The sequence below is a fragment of the Saccostrea cucullata genome, unplaced genomic scaffold (genome assembly GCF_032062105.1).
Source record: "Saccostrea cucullata isolate Sc308-1 unplaced genomic scaffold, CSIRO_AGI_Scuc_v1 ctg1121, whole genome shotgun sequence".
NCBI lineage: Eukaryota > Metazoa > Mollusca > Bivalvia > Ostreida > Ostreidae > Saccostrea > Saccostrea cuccullata.
In genome coordinates, this window is record NW_026934208.1 from 78413 (window position 1) to 96682 (window position 18270).

The window sequence follows — 18270 nt, forward strand, 5'->3', positions numbered from 1 at the left end:
GGAAATCCCGATCACTATATACCCTCCCGCTTTTCAAGCGGGGGGTATAATAAACAAACTATGAGGTTTTATGTTATGTATTGTGTCCCTTACGGCGCACTAATGATAACGTCAAAGTGTTTATAACAGCGTCACATTTCATCTTTGCTAAAAATAAAGTTGGATAAGTCCCACCTAAATTTTAGAGTTTTTTGAGTCTCCATAAACAGCTGGCACACACATGCCATCTAGTAAGTTAAACCCCTGTCACACCGGGACTGCGTCCTCACGGCGACTGCACGGTGTCCTCAAAAAATGCAAATCGTCGAGATCACTGTAGAGTCTCCTACAGCGCCGTGACAACGCGGCAAGATCTCCACTGAACGCCGTAGGGTCGCGTAGGGTCTCCTAGAACGCCAGGGGACGGCGATCACTTTGGGCATGCACAAAGTACGCGCCGTGTGATCGCAGTCTGATAAGAACGCAGTAGAAACGTAGTATGATCGCCATAGCAGCACGGTGAGATCTCCAGTAACGTAGTGGGAGCTCCGTACGAACGCCTTGAAGACGCACATGATCGCGGCACGAACGCAGTAATAGTAGACTGCGCTTCCACGGAGACCTCACGGAGATGTCGCGGAGTCCTTGGAGATGTCACTGCGTTTCTATCGCGTTTTTACGGCGCTTCTAATGAGATTTATCGTCTTGTGATTTTTTCGACTGCGATTACACGGCGACAGCACGGAGTTGTCACTGCGATCAATGCGCTCCCATCATGGCGTTTCTACAGCGTCCGTTGGCGATCACAATGCGCTTTCACGACGTTGTTAGAGCGTTGTCAGCCAGCTCACTAAACAAGAGCAATGGGATCATATTTGATCAGCAATAATTCCAACGTATTTGTTGCAATTGGAGCATTTAAGTGAAAAAAAAAAATTGGAAGAGAAAGTTACACCAGAACTTGTTCTGTTGTTTCACTTAGATTTTGTAGAAAACTTCTCATTGTGTTTATTTTTTTTTTTACATTCATAATAAAATCAAAGAAAGTCTGACAACACATCTGAACTGATAAAATTGAAAAAAAAAGGAGTTTAATCATAAAACTATTAATAATTTAGTACTAAAGTATTTAAATAGAACATTTTTAATTATTAAGAATATTTCTTGGCATAATTAGAAGTCTTTTCATCGTGTAACTTGAATCTTTAAACAAAAATATTTTACATTCCTTCTGAATATATATCAATGAGTATAGAACGCATTGTGAACGTATTGTGAACGCAGCCAGCGTCGTGAACACGAGGTGAAAACTCCTAACGCGCTGTGAAAACTCCGCGGAAGTGCAGTCAGTCGCCGAGAGATCTCCGTGGGAACGCAGTAGAACGCCGTGAGATCGCCGTAGAATCGCGTCCTTCGCCGTAGGGACTCCGTGACATCTTCATATTGTGAAAATTTTACAGAAAGTTGTGCAATTTTCCTGCGATTCCACGGCGATTTTAAAAATTTAACAACGCCGTAATGACTCCGTGTGAACGCAGCTTGGTGTGACAGGGCCTTTAGGGTCATATTCGCATCATCATTCAGCAACTAATAGACATTCGATAGTGACAGCGTCTTTTGCTATTACAATATGGAGGGTAATCGTGTTCAAAAATCCAGACTTGTAAATTTGTAAATGCAGTCTTGTAAGATTGTAAATACAAACTTGTAAAATAGTATCAGTTTCATAGTATACATATATGTAAGAAGGTAATTCACACATTCAAGCATGTAGTTCTGAAAATGCAACTGTGTTGACTTTATGATCAAGTTATGAATGTGTGTATCTTGATGTTTTAAACTTTGTTTTCCGGAATATATATTTCCGCGCTCCGAATAAAACACAAAGTTAATTCACAACTCTACAAATGTAAAGTCTACATGTTTGTCGAATTTTGATTACGAGAAACTATGGAGGACTATCAGTGCCACAATTTGTTAATACTTTTTTTATTTTTATTATAACTTCTTGTTTTCCAAATTAAATACATGTAAATTCTAACGACTTCATTTTTTATTTCCTATTTTAATTCTTACTTCTTGTTTATATTTTATTTCCTTCATGGCCGTAGGGTCTGGGGCCGGGGGGGGGGGGGGGAGTTGCCGATATACATATATATAGAATACTATAGAAAATATAGTTATTATATGCTTGTGCCCCCTCATTTTAAAAAGTCTACTGACTTTTTTATTTTGGGGAGGTGTGGAGGATAGGGTTTAGTTGATACTTAAAACAATCCAACTCTGAACATCCCATGGTACTTACTGAAAATGCAACTGTGTTGACTTTATGATCAAGTTATGAATGTGTGTATCTTGATGTTTTAAACTTTGTTTTCCGGAATTTATATTTCCGCGCTCCGAATAAAACACAAAGTTAATTCACAACTCTACAAATGTAAAGTCTACATGTTTGTCGAATTTTGATTACGAGAAACTATGGAGGACTATCAGTGCCACAATTTGTTAATACTTTTTTTTTATTTTTTTTTATAACTTCTTGTTTCCCAAATTAAATACATGTAAATTCTAACGACTTCATTTTTTATTTCTTATTTTAATTCTTACTTCTTGTTTATATTTTATTTTTCTTCATGGCCGTAGGGTCTGGGGCCGGGGGGGGGGGGAGTTGCCGATATACATATATATAGAATACTATAGAAAATATAGTTATTATATGCTTGTGCCCCCTCATTTTAAAAAGTCTACTGACTTTTTTATTTTGGGGAGGTGTGGAGGATAGGGTTTAGTTGATACTTAAGACAATCCAACTCTGAACATCCCATGGTACTTACGAGGCTAACGCCCAACCACTATGGGCTACTATGATCAGTGCCCCAGTATATTAAGATCTGCAATAATATCATATTTAAAAAACATTCAGTAGATATAGTTACGTATCAATATTCCTCGGGGGAAGGGGGGGGGGGGTCCCCAAAAAAGAAATGACAAACAAATATTAAATAAATAAAATGGTACATGCAAAACTTCCTCTGTAAAAGCGATGTTTTGAATCTTTCATTATAACTATTTTCAGAAACTTTTTTCAACGCAAGAATTAGCCAGAAGTTGGTGAATATGAAAGAAAAAGTGTGTTTAGGAGGGGGATGCAGCCTATAGATGCATTTTATATCAAGACATCTGCTCATGATTATTTTCCACACAAAAAGTGGAGAACCCAAGATTTCGCCCCCTCTTCTACTTCGGTCCTAAGACTTGTTGAAGTGAAAAAAAAATTCTCAATCCTAATATTTAATATCATGCTATATCAATATAAACTGAAATATAGCTGATATTTGTATACAATTTAAGCATGCAATCAGGAATGGGGGCCATATTTATCATATTTGAAACATCATGCACCAAGGCCATTAAACTTAGACGAACTCACTGTTGATCACAATCTTACTTTCACCAAAGGATTGATTGTTGTTTAACGTCCCTCACGAGAATTTTTACTCATATGGAGACGCCACCAATTGCCAGTGGAGAGCTGCAAATTTTGTCCTATGCTCTGCACTTACGGCCATTGAGCAGGGAGAGATCTTTTTCGTGCCACGTCCCAAACTTGGTTTACTACAGGAATTAATAATAGAGAGACTGAAATAAAAAATGAGCTTATTTAAGTTTCATGGTCCCGGGCCGGGCAGGGGGGTGGAGAGCCAGTGCATTCTATTCCAACTACATGTAAACGAAAGTAATTTCCAGTTGTGCCCAATTGTCAGTATATTGATAAGAAAAGAAATCAAGGCTAATTCATTGTTATATTCCCTGAACAGTAATGCCTTTGAAGGGTCGAGAAATTTTTGTTTTGTGCCCACCCCAAACCCCCATGAAATTGCTACCAACGGGCCTGAAAAGGAGAGAAAACACAGAAAAATGAAATCATGTGGTTTTTTAAAAAAATAATAAAACAAAATTCATGTTCTAGGAAAATATATCTACATAGTACATGTCGTAGACTGTTCGCGCAAGATCTCTGTGAACAAGTAATTAAGGCGGACACGCTTCTTTTCGTTTAATTTTCATTCGGGTTCCTTAATTTAATTCTGTTGCGCACTGTAGTTCTATTCTCTTATTAAAACTTTCGATTCTTCTTATAGTTTTACCCAAAAAAGTAATAAGTTAGGAATAGTGAAACATAATTTAAAATATCAGATAAAATGAAAATACGAAAGGAAGCAAAAAAAAAATAATAATAATAAAATAAAAATAAAGAATAGGTCTGTAGGAAGCAACTTCAGTTGGAGGGGTGCCAAAGCCATACATTTTCAGTTGGGGGACACTATCTACTAAGTCCCCTCCCATTAAATAGAAGTCATCAGACTTTTTTATTGAGGGGACACAAACATATATTAGCTATGTTTTCTATAATATTCTATATATCGGCAAAATTATTGGGGACAAGGCACATCCCCCTCCCCGAATCTTGGAAAATATTAACAAGAAGTTAAAACTAAAAAAGAAAAATAATGAAGTCGTTGGAATTTATTTAATTTGGAAAAAAGTTATAATAATAATATATAAAAAATGAAATAAGTATATTAAAAAGAAATTATGGCACCGACACCCCTCCATAGTTTCTTGCAATCAAAATTCGACAAACATGATTGTAGACTTTACATTTGTAGAGTTGTGAATTGTCTTTGTGTTTTATTCAGAGCGCGGAAATATAAATTCCGGAAAACAAAGTTTACAACATCAAACATACACACATTCATAATTTGAACTTAAAGTCAACACAGTTGTATTTTCAGAACTACATGCTTGGATGTCTGAATTACCTACTTACATATGTATACTATGAAAGTTTATAATTGCAAGTTCGGATTTACAAACTTACAAGATTGCATTTACAAACTTACAAGTCTGGATTTTTGAACACGATTACCCTCCATATTACAAATGGCAGTTTGTCCTATGTGGACTCGATCAAAAAAAAAACTTCGCTAAGAAAACTCCGTTACATATTATGTACGTCATCAAATGTCGCCATTTTTGTGTGTTGTGTTTACCACTTTCCTATTTCGAATTTTCGGGAAACTGCCAAAAATTAACCAAATGCCTTGAAATCTTCAGAAGGACGACAAAATAGATTGTAGAATCGAATTAGGATAATTTTTACCCCATTCTTATGTATTTAAAACTTTCTTTTTGATTCAATATTTGTGTAGTCTCTGATAAAACCTTGGTTTTTTGACCGTGCACCGTAGGACCCTACCCTATGCATATTCAAGCATTATAAAATCTTTTATTTTTATCTACATCTTATTAAAAAAATATGATGCAGTTTATGATAAATAAATATTTACTTTAAAATTCTGCTTTATGCGTCCATTATTTTTCGGGAAAAACGCTTTGTCCACAATTTCACCGGACAACCCTCGTATAAACAATGTAAATCAGCAATGCAATCCAGAATCCAGTAATTAATACCGACTATGCCCACCGCGTGCTGCAATTGCTGCACGGACTCTTCTGTGCATGGAGTTTATGAGTCTGTAAACCGTTCTTATTGGGATGTTATTCCACTCGTCTGTCACTGCTTGCACAAGTTCCTCGGTGTTTTTCGGAGGGTTTTGACGCTGTCGTACTCGTCTATCAACCTCATCCCACTAATTTTCCATTCATGAACACTGAGTCGATACACAATAGAACAGCTACAAACGTATTTAACTCGTGTCTTCATTTCATGTGAATAGGGTATCAAAAAGTAAAATATGCGTTTCTTTTTCCTTTCAGTATTTAATTCATATTTTATAGGTAAATCTCAAGTTTTTGTATCAGTATATATATATGCCTTTCCCTAATAAGCTGTACAAAAATGCTGGTATTTCTATGTTTATGTAGCCTTTTACTTTTCCTCTTTTTACACAAAAGATAGTGTCCACATGTAATCGTTTACTAGTATTTTGTTTAATCCCAACCTTTTTGGTGGTACCTATATCAGTGCCTGATTTATAAATTGATTGCATAATATGAGACTTCAGATTTAATATATTCCGTAGAAGTTTTGCGAGTCTTTTCGGACCCCTAATGATGTGTACTGTTTGCTCTTCGTCATTTACTTGAATAAATGACATTTTTTCCACTTTCAATGCCGCTTTTATATTATTCCATTAAAAAACCTAATTAAGTCCTTTTGACTTTGTGCTTATAAAATACATGTTGCAAAGGAAGGTGAACATTATTTATGGAATAAAAATAGCCCGGTGGTCATCTTAAATATATCTTTATATGTTTTACTCCAAAAAAGAAATTCATTGTAATAGCACCAATACAACTTTGACAATATTTTCAGAAGTGTTGAGTAGAATATAGAGGCATTTGTTTCAAGTGATTGTTTTGATGGTTTGAAAGTAAAAATTATTATAAAATTATTTGATAATTTAAGATATAAACGAGTGTGCTCCTGGCGGCTCTAGTAATTGCAAACAAACCTGCACCAACAACGTTGGAAGTTACTCTTGCTCCTGTTTAAATGGATATACATTGAATGCTGACGGATATACCTGTGATGGTACGTACACATAGAAATAGGATAATAACAAGGGGAAATGATTTCCTTAAAGAAAGGGTTTGCAAATACATTCCCTTCTCATTGGTTTAGAGAGGAGGTATTGTAAGTATAGTGAAAACTGTTCAATCTGAAACCTGCTGTGCAATATGTTTCACCATCAATTGCAACCTTAATTTTCATTTCCATGTATGATATTGTCTTTAATTAGAATAACAGTAATATCTGGGAAATAAAATCTGTCATTCAACTACGGAGAGATAGAACTAAAGATAAAATTATTATTTTCCGTATGGTTTCTTTTCCATTCTTCGAAGTTAATATAGGACTGTTCAGATTTTTCCTAGCTGGAACACTGCATGTTAATTAAGAATTTAAAATGATTTATCCTTTTTCGAAATTAATATAGGACTGTTCAGATTTTTTTCCTGGCTGGTACACTGCCAATTAATAATTTGAAGTGATTTATCTGGACAGATATAGATGAGTGCTCGGATTCTGCTGCCAATGGTTGCTATGACAATAGCCACTGTACAAACACTGACGGAAGTTACACATGCTCCTGTCCTCAAAACTTTCGACTGAAAGGCGACGGCAAAACTTGTGAATGTAAGTTCTTAATGTCTAAAAATTAAACAAATAATTAATGTTTTGACAAACTTTGTTACAATTTAGGACTGGTGAAAATTAATATAAGTTTTAGAGTTAATTAAGAAATAATGATTATTTTCAGCCATTTTCAAATGTGACACTAACCATGGCTGCAATTACACGTGTGGGAAAGTCAATGATCAAGATACCTGTTCCTGTCCTGCAGGATACCAGTTAGATAGCAGCGGAAAAAACTGTGAAGGTGGGTATGAAATTTTGCTTTAAGGCATTCGATTGGTCAGTATTAAACTGGATATTTGAAGAAAAGTTATGAAGACAATATAAGTAAAGATCCTTGTAGCAAAATACGAACTAGTTTATTTCATACAGAACTTAATTTAGTAAAATGCTTTTGTTTCTTCATTCAGACTGATGACGTGTCTTCCCAAAACGATATCCCTTTGAAAAATATTTTGGCTTTTATACTCATTAAATTGATACTTGATTAAAATTATATTAATTTGCAAACTTTTATGAGTTACACATCATTGAAAGTTATAATTTTCTCCTGTTTTAAAGACATTGATGAGTGTGCAAATGCAACTTTACATCGGTGTGAGGCAAGCAACAATGTGGTATGTTCCAACACCGTAGGATCACACGTATGTAACTGTGTAAATAGCTCATACGTCAAATCACAGGAAACAATTTGTGTGGGTAAGTCATTCAGTAGATATGTTTTGACAAATACGTATAGCTTATGAAAGTTGACACTTTGTCTTGCAGAAATATATCAAACAATATGATCTTTTGACTGGTTATTTTTACAGATAAGGACGAATGTTTACAAGGAACTGCTAACTGTCCTTCGAACTCACAATGTAGAAACCTTGATCCTGGCTTTGAATGCAATTGTGTTCAAGGTTACAGTATGGTTGGCGCTACATGTTTAGGTAAGTAAAGCTGTTCTGTAGAAAATCTCTATAAGCTTTTTTTTTTTAAATTTGTAGAGCAAATGCGTATACATAAATTTTTGTTTTCTGGTTCCTAACTTTAGTAAAATCTATGTAGCTTTAAAATGTCGTTTCTTTAACATGTTTAATCTTACATGTATTTCTCTTTTTATAAAATATGTCAATTATTATAGTGAGTAGCAAACAAAGCCATTTCCAGAGCTTCCGGGATTTAGGTTGCAGGAAAAGGCTTTTTAGCCAAAAGCTACTGTAAACCAGCTACTATTTGTGTCATCTTTTATTCGCGATTCGTCGGTTTGAAATCAATCTGCGACAGTTAATTTTCACGAAAAAGGAAATAAATGGTTCGCCACGATTTATCTTCGCGACTGAAAGTAGGTCGCGAAACTCGCGAATATTTCTCGCACGCGAATAAAAGTATATTTAAATATCACATTGACATTTTTTTATGTATTTTTTTTCTTCGAATTATTATTTCTTCAAAACATGCGTTTATCAGAAAAATATGATATATAAGAATTGTGGTCAAAGATTGAAATTTAAATAGTATGAAAATCTTAATTCTGTTTTGGACTCATTAAAGGACAAATTTGTTTTACTTAAGAGTAGTAAATTCAAGTTTCGCTATATACAGCAAAAGCATTGTATTTTTGAAAATGATTCCCAGTCATTACTTATGAGAATCTAACTGCAAAGTTTATTCAAACGTTGTAAAAACAAGTATTACTTTTATATTGTTTACAGAACTAATTGTTACCTCTCATTTCAGACATTGATGAATGTGCAAGCTCCAGTGATAATGACTGTAACAACACGTTAGCCACGTGTACCAACACACCCGGGGCGTACACGTGCACCTGTAAGCCGGGTTACTCCGGGGACGGAAGGACGTGCACTGGTGAGTACAATATGTCCTCAAAACTTTATTTAAATGTTCAAAAAAGACAGAATTAATCCTGTTTTCTTTCTTTAACTAAAAATTATCAAAAACTATGTTATTATTTGTAATTATGAAACGTAGATTGTGAAACAGTTAAGAATCAAGGCCTTGGTTCAGATTAGCGTTGGCTCAGCAAAATGAGATCCAATTTATCAATTTAACATAAAACTGGTCATACAGTTCGTATACTTTTTATTGTACTGGACTGTTATCATTTAGATGTGGACGAATGCGCTGAAAACACACATAATTGTGACAGCCGGCCAGAGAGGAGAACGTGTACTAATACTGTTGGATCTTATATCTGCAATTGCAGTGATGGATACATTTTGGCCAGTGATGGCAGGACATGCAATGGTGAGAATGATAAAAAATGAGGATTATTTTATTTTTGAAGTGTTTTTGTTGTGTTAAAATGATTCATTGCAAAGAGAAAATGTGACAGGACAAATTTATGACATATAGATTTATGAATCGAGTTTCTATGTTGAAATTTTAAATGCCCTTATGGTTTTAGTGGTACGCTTTTAATCATTTTCAGCCTCTTGTTTGTTACAAACTTTCAATATTCATCCATTTTTAATAATGGTAAAGAATAAATAATGTACACGTATGAACAAAACGGAAAAAAGGAAAAAAGAATAATAGCCTGAGAGTTTGCATGACTACTGTATACAGGGTTATTTTCACCCTTTTGTACTTTCGAACAATTCTGCCCCGTTTTGAATTCGCCCATTCACAGTTCTGTTTAAGAAATAATACTGTATTATTTGAATTCGCCCAATCATGAAGAGGAAGAAAGGGGCGAAAATAAAACGGTGCGAAAATTTCCCTGTATACAGTATCAACCATTAACTCTAAACAACTTACTGAACTGGTATGCAACATATTTAATGTTCATGTCATGGAAATTTCACGTTACTTTTCCCCGTAAGCACTTGATAGTCCGATACAAGTTTCTTTAAAGTTTAGCATAATATAATATTATGACGTAATATTTTAATACGAAAATAACTTTTCTTACTTTTATAAGATTTTAATAAGTATAAAATAGAAGGAAATTAGTATTAAATTGAAGATTAAATGTACTTTTAAAATGCTTAACTTCGGGGAAGGGGGTTAAATAAAAGTCTTCATTAAAATATTCTTCGTTACATCATGACGTCATACAGTAAATGCATTCTTGTGATTATATTAAAGATCAGTTCTCATCAATTTGTAAGATTTAAGACATCAGGTTGAAGCTTATTATTCAATGCATGAGGATCATGATTTCTTTAATTTATCAATTGATAAAAGGATAGTTACCTTGCGTAGCAATGCAAGCCTAATTCCATATAGATGTCCATAAGCATCTATTCTAATCCCCTTTAACTCTAACCATTCAATCAGTTTTCAGGAATTTTAAAATTTTTGAATTTAATTACTGTTTACTCACAGTCATCATATTTGTTTACAACTTTAAGTATATATATATTCAAGAATAAAAAGTTTTTTTCTTGACATGATCAATCATTAGGAAAAGGTACGCAAAAATACACAGGGAGTTGTAGAAAAGGTGTGCCACATTAATTGCTGAAGGCACAAAAAAGAGAGTGCATTTTTATTTGCTTATCCCTTTTCAGATGTGGATGAATGCTCTGGAAACCATGGTTGCCAACAAAATTGTGTAAATAAAGCTGGTGGATATGAGTGCACATGTCAAATAGGGTATAGACTAGATGCTGATCAAAGGAACTGTGTCGGTTAGTAGTCTAGGCAATGACTTCTCTGAATATCCTCAAGAGTTTCATTCCGGTAAATTCAAGATAGGGTATGTTGTTAAAATGATCGCTGATAAGTGTTAATTTGTGTCTGATTGAAATTGTTAATAGAATTGTCTGCCAATAGACTAATTGTAAAAATAAAAACGCGTCATTTTTAAATGTACTCCAATTATAATGTTGTCCCATATTGTATGATTATAACAAGACTTGATCCTTAGATATATCTAGATTTTGAATTGTCAAATTGTTAAATTTGACTAAAGAATTCAAAATTTGTAAATACGGGAACTTTCTTCCCTAATTTGTCTAAGTAAAAATAAACATTGTCATGAAAAATATTATATTCTTAGTGGAGGCAGAGTGTGAACCATCAAAGAAAGCCACATGTGACAATGATCAGTGTGCAAAAGTAAACGGTACCGACACCTGCTCATGTAATCCAGGCTACCAACTGGCCGCTGACGGGACTACATGTAATGGTAGGTATTATGACGTCATAAAAACAACTGTAATTTAATTGGACTTCTAATTATATTTGGTATATTTTCACATTTTTACAAATATTTTATTCTCATGTATTTCTCATATTTTTTATATACGTTTTATAGATGTTGATGAATGCAGTAACTCGCCGTGCTATGCCACCAACAGTGCCTGTACCAACACGGTGGGGTCCTACACCTGCTCCTGTATAAATGGTTATATACTGGGCCCCAATAATGTGTGTCAAGGTATATATGATTCAGAAGCTAGAAAATGAGATTAATTTTTCCTGCATGCAAAAATTATCGATAATACTGTAGATTGGGAAATATTCACGGTGGTTTTAATTTCGCTATGTTCGCGATTTATTAATTTTCCGTGAAATTAAATCCATCGTGAATGTTAGTTTTAGTTTTTAATAATGTAAAATTGCTATAGGAAAAATTATCGTGAAATTAAAACCATCGCAAATGGTACTTTTTAATGAAATTTTACCGTGGAATTAAACCAATTTACATGAAATACATGTATATACATGCAAAAGTTATTAACAATTTGACAGTAAGATATAATCTTTTATTTTTTTAAGATCGCAATGGCGGACTGTCGGACTGGTCGGCATGGGGAGCATGTTCCTTGACCTGTGGGAATGGGACCCAGACCAGAACACGGTCCTGTAATAACCCTACCCAAGAAGGGGCAGGGGCACCTTGCACAGGAGAGACAACCGAAGCACAAAGCTGTAATACCAATATCTGTCCACGTGAGCATCTTAAGATTAATTGTATTTTCAGAATATTTCATTCCCTTCTTCTTTGTTGACAGTTGCCTGCATGGCTCAGTGGTTAGAGGGTCTGCTCTAGAGTCATGAAGTAATTCTATGTCTTGGGTTCGGACCCCACTGTGAGACTTGGAAACCGGTCCTTCAGTTGAGTCCGTAAAAATTGAGATCCCGTGTTGCAATAGGTGCTGACACGAAAAAAGATCTCTTACTACTGAGTGGCTCTGATTGCCAAGCGTAGTACAAAATTTGCAGCTCTCCACCGGCAAGTGTTAGCGTCTCCATATGAGTGAACAATTCTCGAAAGGGATGCTTAACAGCATAAAATCAATAATTTTTTTGTTTACAAAGAAATGAAAATATTGTGTTCAAAATCCTTGTTTATTTTTAATTAGCAAATCAAGTTGAGAAGGAATATGGCGTTTTAGTGCGGTACTCGGGAATGACTGTGGCAATGGTAAGATGTGAAGTGTTATAATAAATGAATCATTTAGCTGAAATGGTTTCCGATTTTCTGTACTCAGTCAGAACATTTAAAAATACACTATTTTTCCTTAAAAAACATCTTAGTTATATAATTTTTTTAAAGTTTACAACAAATGTACGAGCAGAATTTACTACCAAAGTGGCAGAAGGAATCAATAGTTACTGCAATACGAACAATGATAAACTTCGACAATGTTGTAGTAGCCAGTCGTCTTACCAGTAAGTATGGCTATCAGTATTTCACACATTGTAACATCTACTGAACATCGTATTTCTACCATTTTGCTGCATGTTCTTCACCTGTAATTAGAGCGATTAAAATGTGAATACAACTAAAATGTGAATAATTTTAAAGACATTTCTGCATAGAATTTATCAAGTTTGAAATGACTATTCAGTAGTTCATTTTTTCAATAAAATAAATTCAAATAAAAACAGTTTATATTGATAATTAAACTGAACTGAACAAGGTTATTATCAAAGAGCTATAATATTTCAGACCAAATCCAAGTAGTCCCCTTACCTTTACAAAAGCGGAACAAATCGCCATCGCAGATGGGTACCCACGGGATATTAATGGAATAACAGAGTTCCTGATTGTTGTGAAAGCTGATAAAAATAGTAATCCTCTCTGTTCAGCTTCGTCTTCGAAACGAAAGAGGAAAAGGCGTGGCATTGTGCTAAGCAATCTAGAGATAGCTATTCCTCAGACTGTCTTACAAAAAATTTTACAAGACACAACAATGTAAGCATAAAATGCCAAATTTTAATTGAAAATTAAAAAAAATTGATTTGGTGGCGATGATAGCTAATATGTTGTAGCATTTCAATTAAATAGACATACATTTATATGATCTGTTAATAAATGAAACAAGGTTTTATTAAATAAAGGATTTGATATATTTTCTATGACAGAAAATAAGATCAAGAGCTGAAAATTGATACGTTGATGCTTTGTAGACAAAGCGAAATCGTCCAGAAGTTGAAAGAAGCTATAAAGCTAGCTACAGGAGACGATCTTGATATACAAGCAGGCGAAATCTTATTGGTCACAGAACCAGCTCCAACTACGGTACTGACTTTATAAAAATGATTGTTACCTTTTCGCATTATATTTGAAGAACTTTAGGGTATAGTCGATTTATAAAATATGAAATATTTGCTCTCACCTTTCGCAAAAAAATATTTCATATCATATAAATCGACTTTTTTGGACTTTATATTCAAACATTTACACACCCCTACAGTAACTCTCATATTTACTGCCTCTACCATGAAAAAGACGCATAAAATATGCAGAGTGTAATATGGATTGTTATGAATGGTTAGAGTATAGTCTAAATACTTTAAAACTTTGTTATTTTAATAATAGAAAACAACTTCCAAGGCTTGGGTCATTCCTGTGGCAGTTGTGGGGGCAATCCTCGGTGTTATCATCGTCATACTCATTATCCTCGTTCTCATCAAAATGTGAGTACATTTCTTAACTGCATTTAGCAATTATTATCCCTTCGCAATGGATTTGGTGGGTATATAATAACTCAATCGCGTGTGTTTGTTTGTTAGTCAGTCAGCGCTGTAAGAAACGGAAAGGAAATAATTTTCATCGGATAGATATGCTCTTTGCAAGGGTGTTTTACAATAATGTTAAACATGTAATTACTATGTAAAAATCTCATACTGTATACAGGCCAAGGGTTATTTTCGCCCCGTGTTATTTTCGCCTTTTCACATTAGCAAACAATTTTGCACTTTTTTTCAAATTCGCCCGGTCATAAATTTCTTTAAGAAATTATACTGTATTCTTTGAATTCGCCCAGTTTTAAATTCGCTCAAATGAAAGTAGGGCGTAAGGGGCGAAAATATTTCTGTGCAGTATTCAAGAAATGTATTCAAAAGCAAAAGGTTATGTTTTTTTCTTCTTTACTAAAGGAGTAAGAAGAACAAAGTCAATCCAGAAGATCCTCATGCGAATCCTTTGAACAACCCAAACCATCCGATAAATAACCCAGCGCAGCAGCAGCAACAGACAATGGGACAAAATCCTAGTCAACCACCAGCAGATCAGGGAGCAAATCCTATGGAGGGAGACCAAAACACCAACAGCTAATAACAACCCAGTGCAAACGTGTAACTTCAACGGACATGCTCAAAACTTATATGTTTTTATACAATTTAATTGAAAACATGATTTGAAGGAATTCTTTAAAGAATGATTTACTAGTATTTATTAGATGGTTTTATTTCCTCTATATTGAAGTTTGTCATTTTATGTGCAACTGATGTTGTACAAATCTATATCTGATTATCTGAATCCATCATTGATTGACTCTAAATGCATAATGCTCCTTATGAAGAAATGTACTTTATTTAATGCAATGCATTATCACAGTCTTAGGGTAATTTTTTCTCAAAATTCATTTATTCATTAATTTTTTAACTAAAGAATACAGAAAGGAGCATGCTTTGCAGCTGAGAAATGATACATTGTTATTCAGTAGCATAAATACTAAATGTTAGTATCAGTCAAATTGATGGAATTTCAAAAATATATTTGTTAAAGAGTGTTAATGTATGTATATCATCTACAGTTAATTCTCGATAAACCGCCACCTTTTGTAATTTAGAAATCATGGCGGTATAACGAATTTGGCGATGAATTGAATTTCCCACCTTTTAGGGAACAAGATGTAGAGTTACTGTTCTTAGAAATACCATAAAGCGTTTCTATTCTTATAATTACATGTACATAAAACATATTTCTAAATTTTAAAATACTTCAAGTAATATTTAATATACAATTCCTTTTAAAAAATGTGCAGTTATGAAATAAAGACAAGTACTGACTACATGTGCATCCATGTACATGTAAATTGGCACGTCTGATATTGAAAAAAAATATGCTGGGTCGATCGTCGTGATATATTGCTGACAGAACGTAAAATGGTTTCTTGAATAAATTTATTGTTTATGGCATCGATCATTGTTAGTGAAATGTTCACAATTTATACCGTATAATTATTTTTAAGCAAACTTTGCATATTTTAAAGCAGAGATCATCAAAATAATATCGTATTCGGCGTACTTTAACAACTACCGCTTTCGTGGCAAAGCTGTGACTAAATGATTTTTTTTAAACAAAACAACAGAACAAAATCATTATACATTGTAACAGTTCGTATTAAAATTGTTTGTTCAATTAATTCCAATTTAATTATTTAATTGCGTGAACCTTGTCTGGCTTTGCATGCTTTTCAACAGGGATAGCGTCAACCAATTAGCCACGCTTCACTGACTGCATGCACCTGTGGCGGTATATCGAGATAATTGACACTTAAAAATGGACGTTTGGTTTGAAAACAGGGTGGCGGATGGCGGTATGCGAATTTGGCGTTATAAAGAGAATTTTATATAGCAGGAAAAACGTTCTTGGGAAATCATGGCGGTATTGCGAAAATGGCGATGAATCGAATGGCGATAATTCGAGAATTGACTGTATAAGACTATAGGATATCAAAATGTCCTATACATGTAAGACTATAAGCCTGTAACAATCTTATAAATCAAAAGTTTTGGAGCAATTTTTTTTCTGAATCAAAATTTTTAAAAGAAACTCAACATAAATCAAACTCATTCTATGCATGAATTATATTATTAGTTATTTTCCTCCTTTAGGCCCAAAAATATCAGAATTTTCAGTAAGAAGTAAGTAAACATGCATGACTTCTAGCAGAATATTATAGATAATATATTATAAATAATAACAATTAAGATGAAATAATTATAATTTACATGTGGTGAAGTATCAAGAAATGGACTTGGACTATACCAGTCAGAAATAACTAACCTTAATAAGGCCTTGCAGAACTATGAAATGGTGAAGTGCTGTGATTGATAAATATATCTTATTGCCGTTGTTATTGGACTGCTTTTCAGGCCTGTTAATCAATTAAACAATATGTTCTAATGAATGGTATTTTTGTTTCTGTGTTTCTTTCTTTTATTCATTTTTTCCCTTAATTTATGGAACACTATATTGACATCAAAGCTTGCTCAAAAAGTTGACTTGCACCAAACAATAATTTGAGGCTGAAATTTTACATTGTTTGATTTAATACTTTTTACGACAAAAAGATGTAACCAAAATACATGTATATCTGAAATTATAAATGGTGGTCCTGGAAAGCAGTCCCATTAATTATATGTTTTGTATTTACGCTGTACATATCAAATTTGAGCCGTCCATTTTATATTGTTTTTATTATGTATTGATATGTCTTATTATGTACAGTTGTCAATCTTTACCAGTCTAGATCTATTCTAATAGTGTTTTAAATTTTAACATGTTGTTTAACATATCAAATGTTTTTATTGCTGTTTAATCGTATCCTCTGCAGTATTTTGCGTATTATATTTATGCTGTGTTATTCATTTTTTTAAACTAAATTTATATCCAAATAATTCGTTTATTTTGATCCTGGGGATAATGACATGTTCAGAAGAGAACAAAAGTGTATCAGACATTTCAAAATCATTAGTATAATTTTTTTTATAATCATCTTTAATTAATTTCAATTAACTAGCTAATCCCATATGCTGTATATAGGTAAAATTCCGCCCCTTTCGCCCTCATCGGAAATGGGTGAATTTAAAATGGGACAAATTCTAAAGAAGCCGTATAATTTCTTATGAAAATTCTTCTGGTCGAGATTGAAACGGGACAAACTTGTTTCCAAATGTCAAGGGCTAAAATAACACGGGGCGAAAATAACCCTGTATACAGTAGGTATATGTTTCTTTCTATTTCTTTCGTATATTATTGAATACAGTACCGTTTTTATTTACACTGGTATTCAGATATAGTTTCTGGGAAATCATTCAGTTAAGGAATAATAATGCAAATTCATAAGAGACAATTAGGTAAAGTTGAGATAACACTCATATCGATTAAACTTTTTTTTTTAAAAAAAACTTCTTTAAAAATCATATAATCAAGTTTTATTTATACTACTTAAATCTAATTATCAACGGTTATTCATTTCTAATCATTTTAATGCTGTTTTTAATAATGGATTGTTCTGAATATTTTTTGATCAAGTGTTTGATGGACTTTGATTCGAATTCGGTAATTAAAAAGGACTAATTTAAATTAAATTATTTTGTAGTATCATTTGTCTATGCTTTCTGTGATGTTAACGTTAGTTAAGTGTTGAAGTATATTCATATATAATAATATAATGTGTAATACCCCACGACGAGCACCCTTGGTGTATTATCATGTCTTTGAGTATTTGTTGTGATTTAAAAATTATTTGTTACTCAATAAACCATTCTGTTTTTCCTTAGGTTGAGTTAAGTTTGTTTATTATGTTGAATTTCGTGCTAAAAGAACATAAACTTGACACATGTACATAAATACATTGTTAATATTGATAAGCAAGAGAAATGAAAGCACATACCTTTCATTCCTAAATACACAGTAATATGCTATAATTATGTTCTCTGTTGTTCGTCCGTCGGTGGCGTCGATGACCACTGTTTCATCCTCGAGAGGGAAGGTGTTAACCTGGACGGCAGGTGCGGAGGTGACTGGTAAGGCCGATCGTCGCACGGAATAGTCTCGGACAGTGAAGATAGGGGATGGTGGCAGCTGCTGTGTCATTGGCGGTGTCTTTCCTGGCCTTCCTGCGTTGTTCTGCTGCAGAGGTTATGAT

At 33.7% G+C, this 18270-nt stretch overlaps 1 protein-coding gene across 1 annotated transcript in view; it reads left to right on the forward strand.

The window, feature by feature from the left end:
* Positions 1-15138, forward strand: part of LOC134240135 (mucin-like protein) — a 38145-nt gene extending 23007 nt beyond the window's left edge. Inside the window, exons 26-42 of the mRNA XM_062722238.1 lie at positions 6413-6538; positions 7013-7144; positions 7269-7388; positions 7706-7843; positions 7957-8079; positions 8870-8998; positions 9260-9397; positions 10666-10785; positions 11157-11285; positions 11415-11537; positions 11879-12052; positions 12466-12527; positions 12660-12775; positions 13056-13301; positions 13517-13628; positions 13929-14026; positions 14489-15138. Of these exons, the coding sequence (XP_062578222.1) occupies positions 6413-6538; positions 7013-7144; positions 7269-7388; positions 7706-7843; positions 7957-8079; positions 8870-8998; positions 9260-9397; positions 10666-10785; positions 11157-11285; positions 11415-11537; positions 11879-12052; positions 12466-12527; positions 12660-12775; positions 13056-13301; positions 13517-13628; positions 13929-14026; positions 14489-14666 (2264 nt within the window). The 3' untranslated portion in view covers positions 14667-15138. The remainder of the gene's footprint in view (positions 1-6412; positions 6539-7012; positions 7145-7268; positions 7389-7705; positions 7844-7956; positions 8080-8869; positions 8999-9259; positions 9398-10665; positions 10786-11156; positions 11286-11414; positions 11538-11878; positions 12053-12465; positions 12528-12659; positions 12776-13055; positions 13302-13516; positions 13629-13928; positions 14027-14488) is intronic.
* Positions 15139-18270: the final 3132 nt, after the last annotated feature.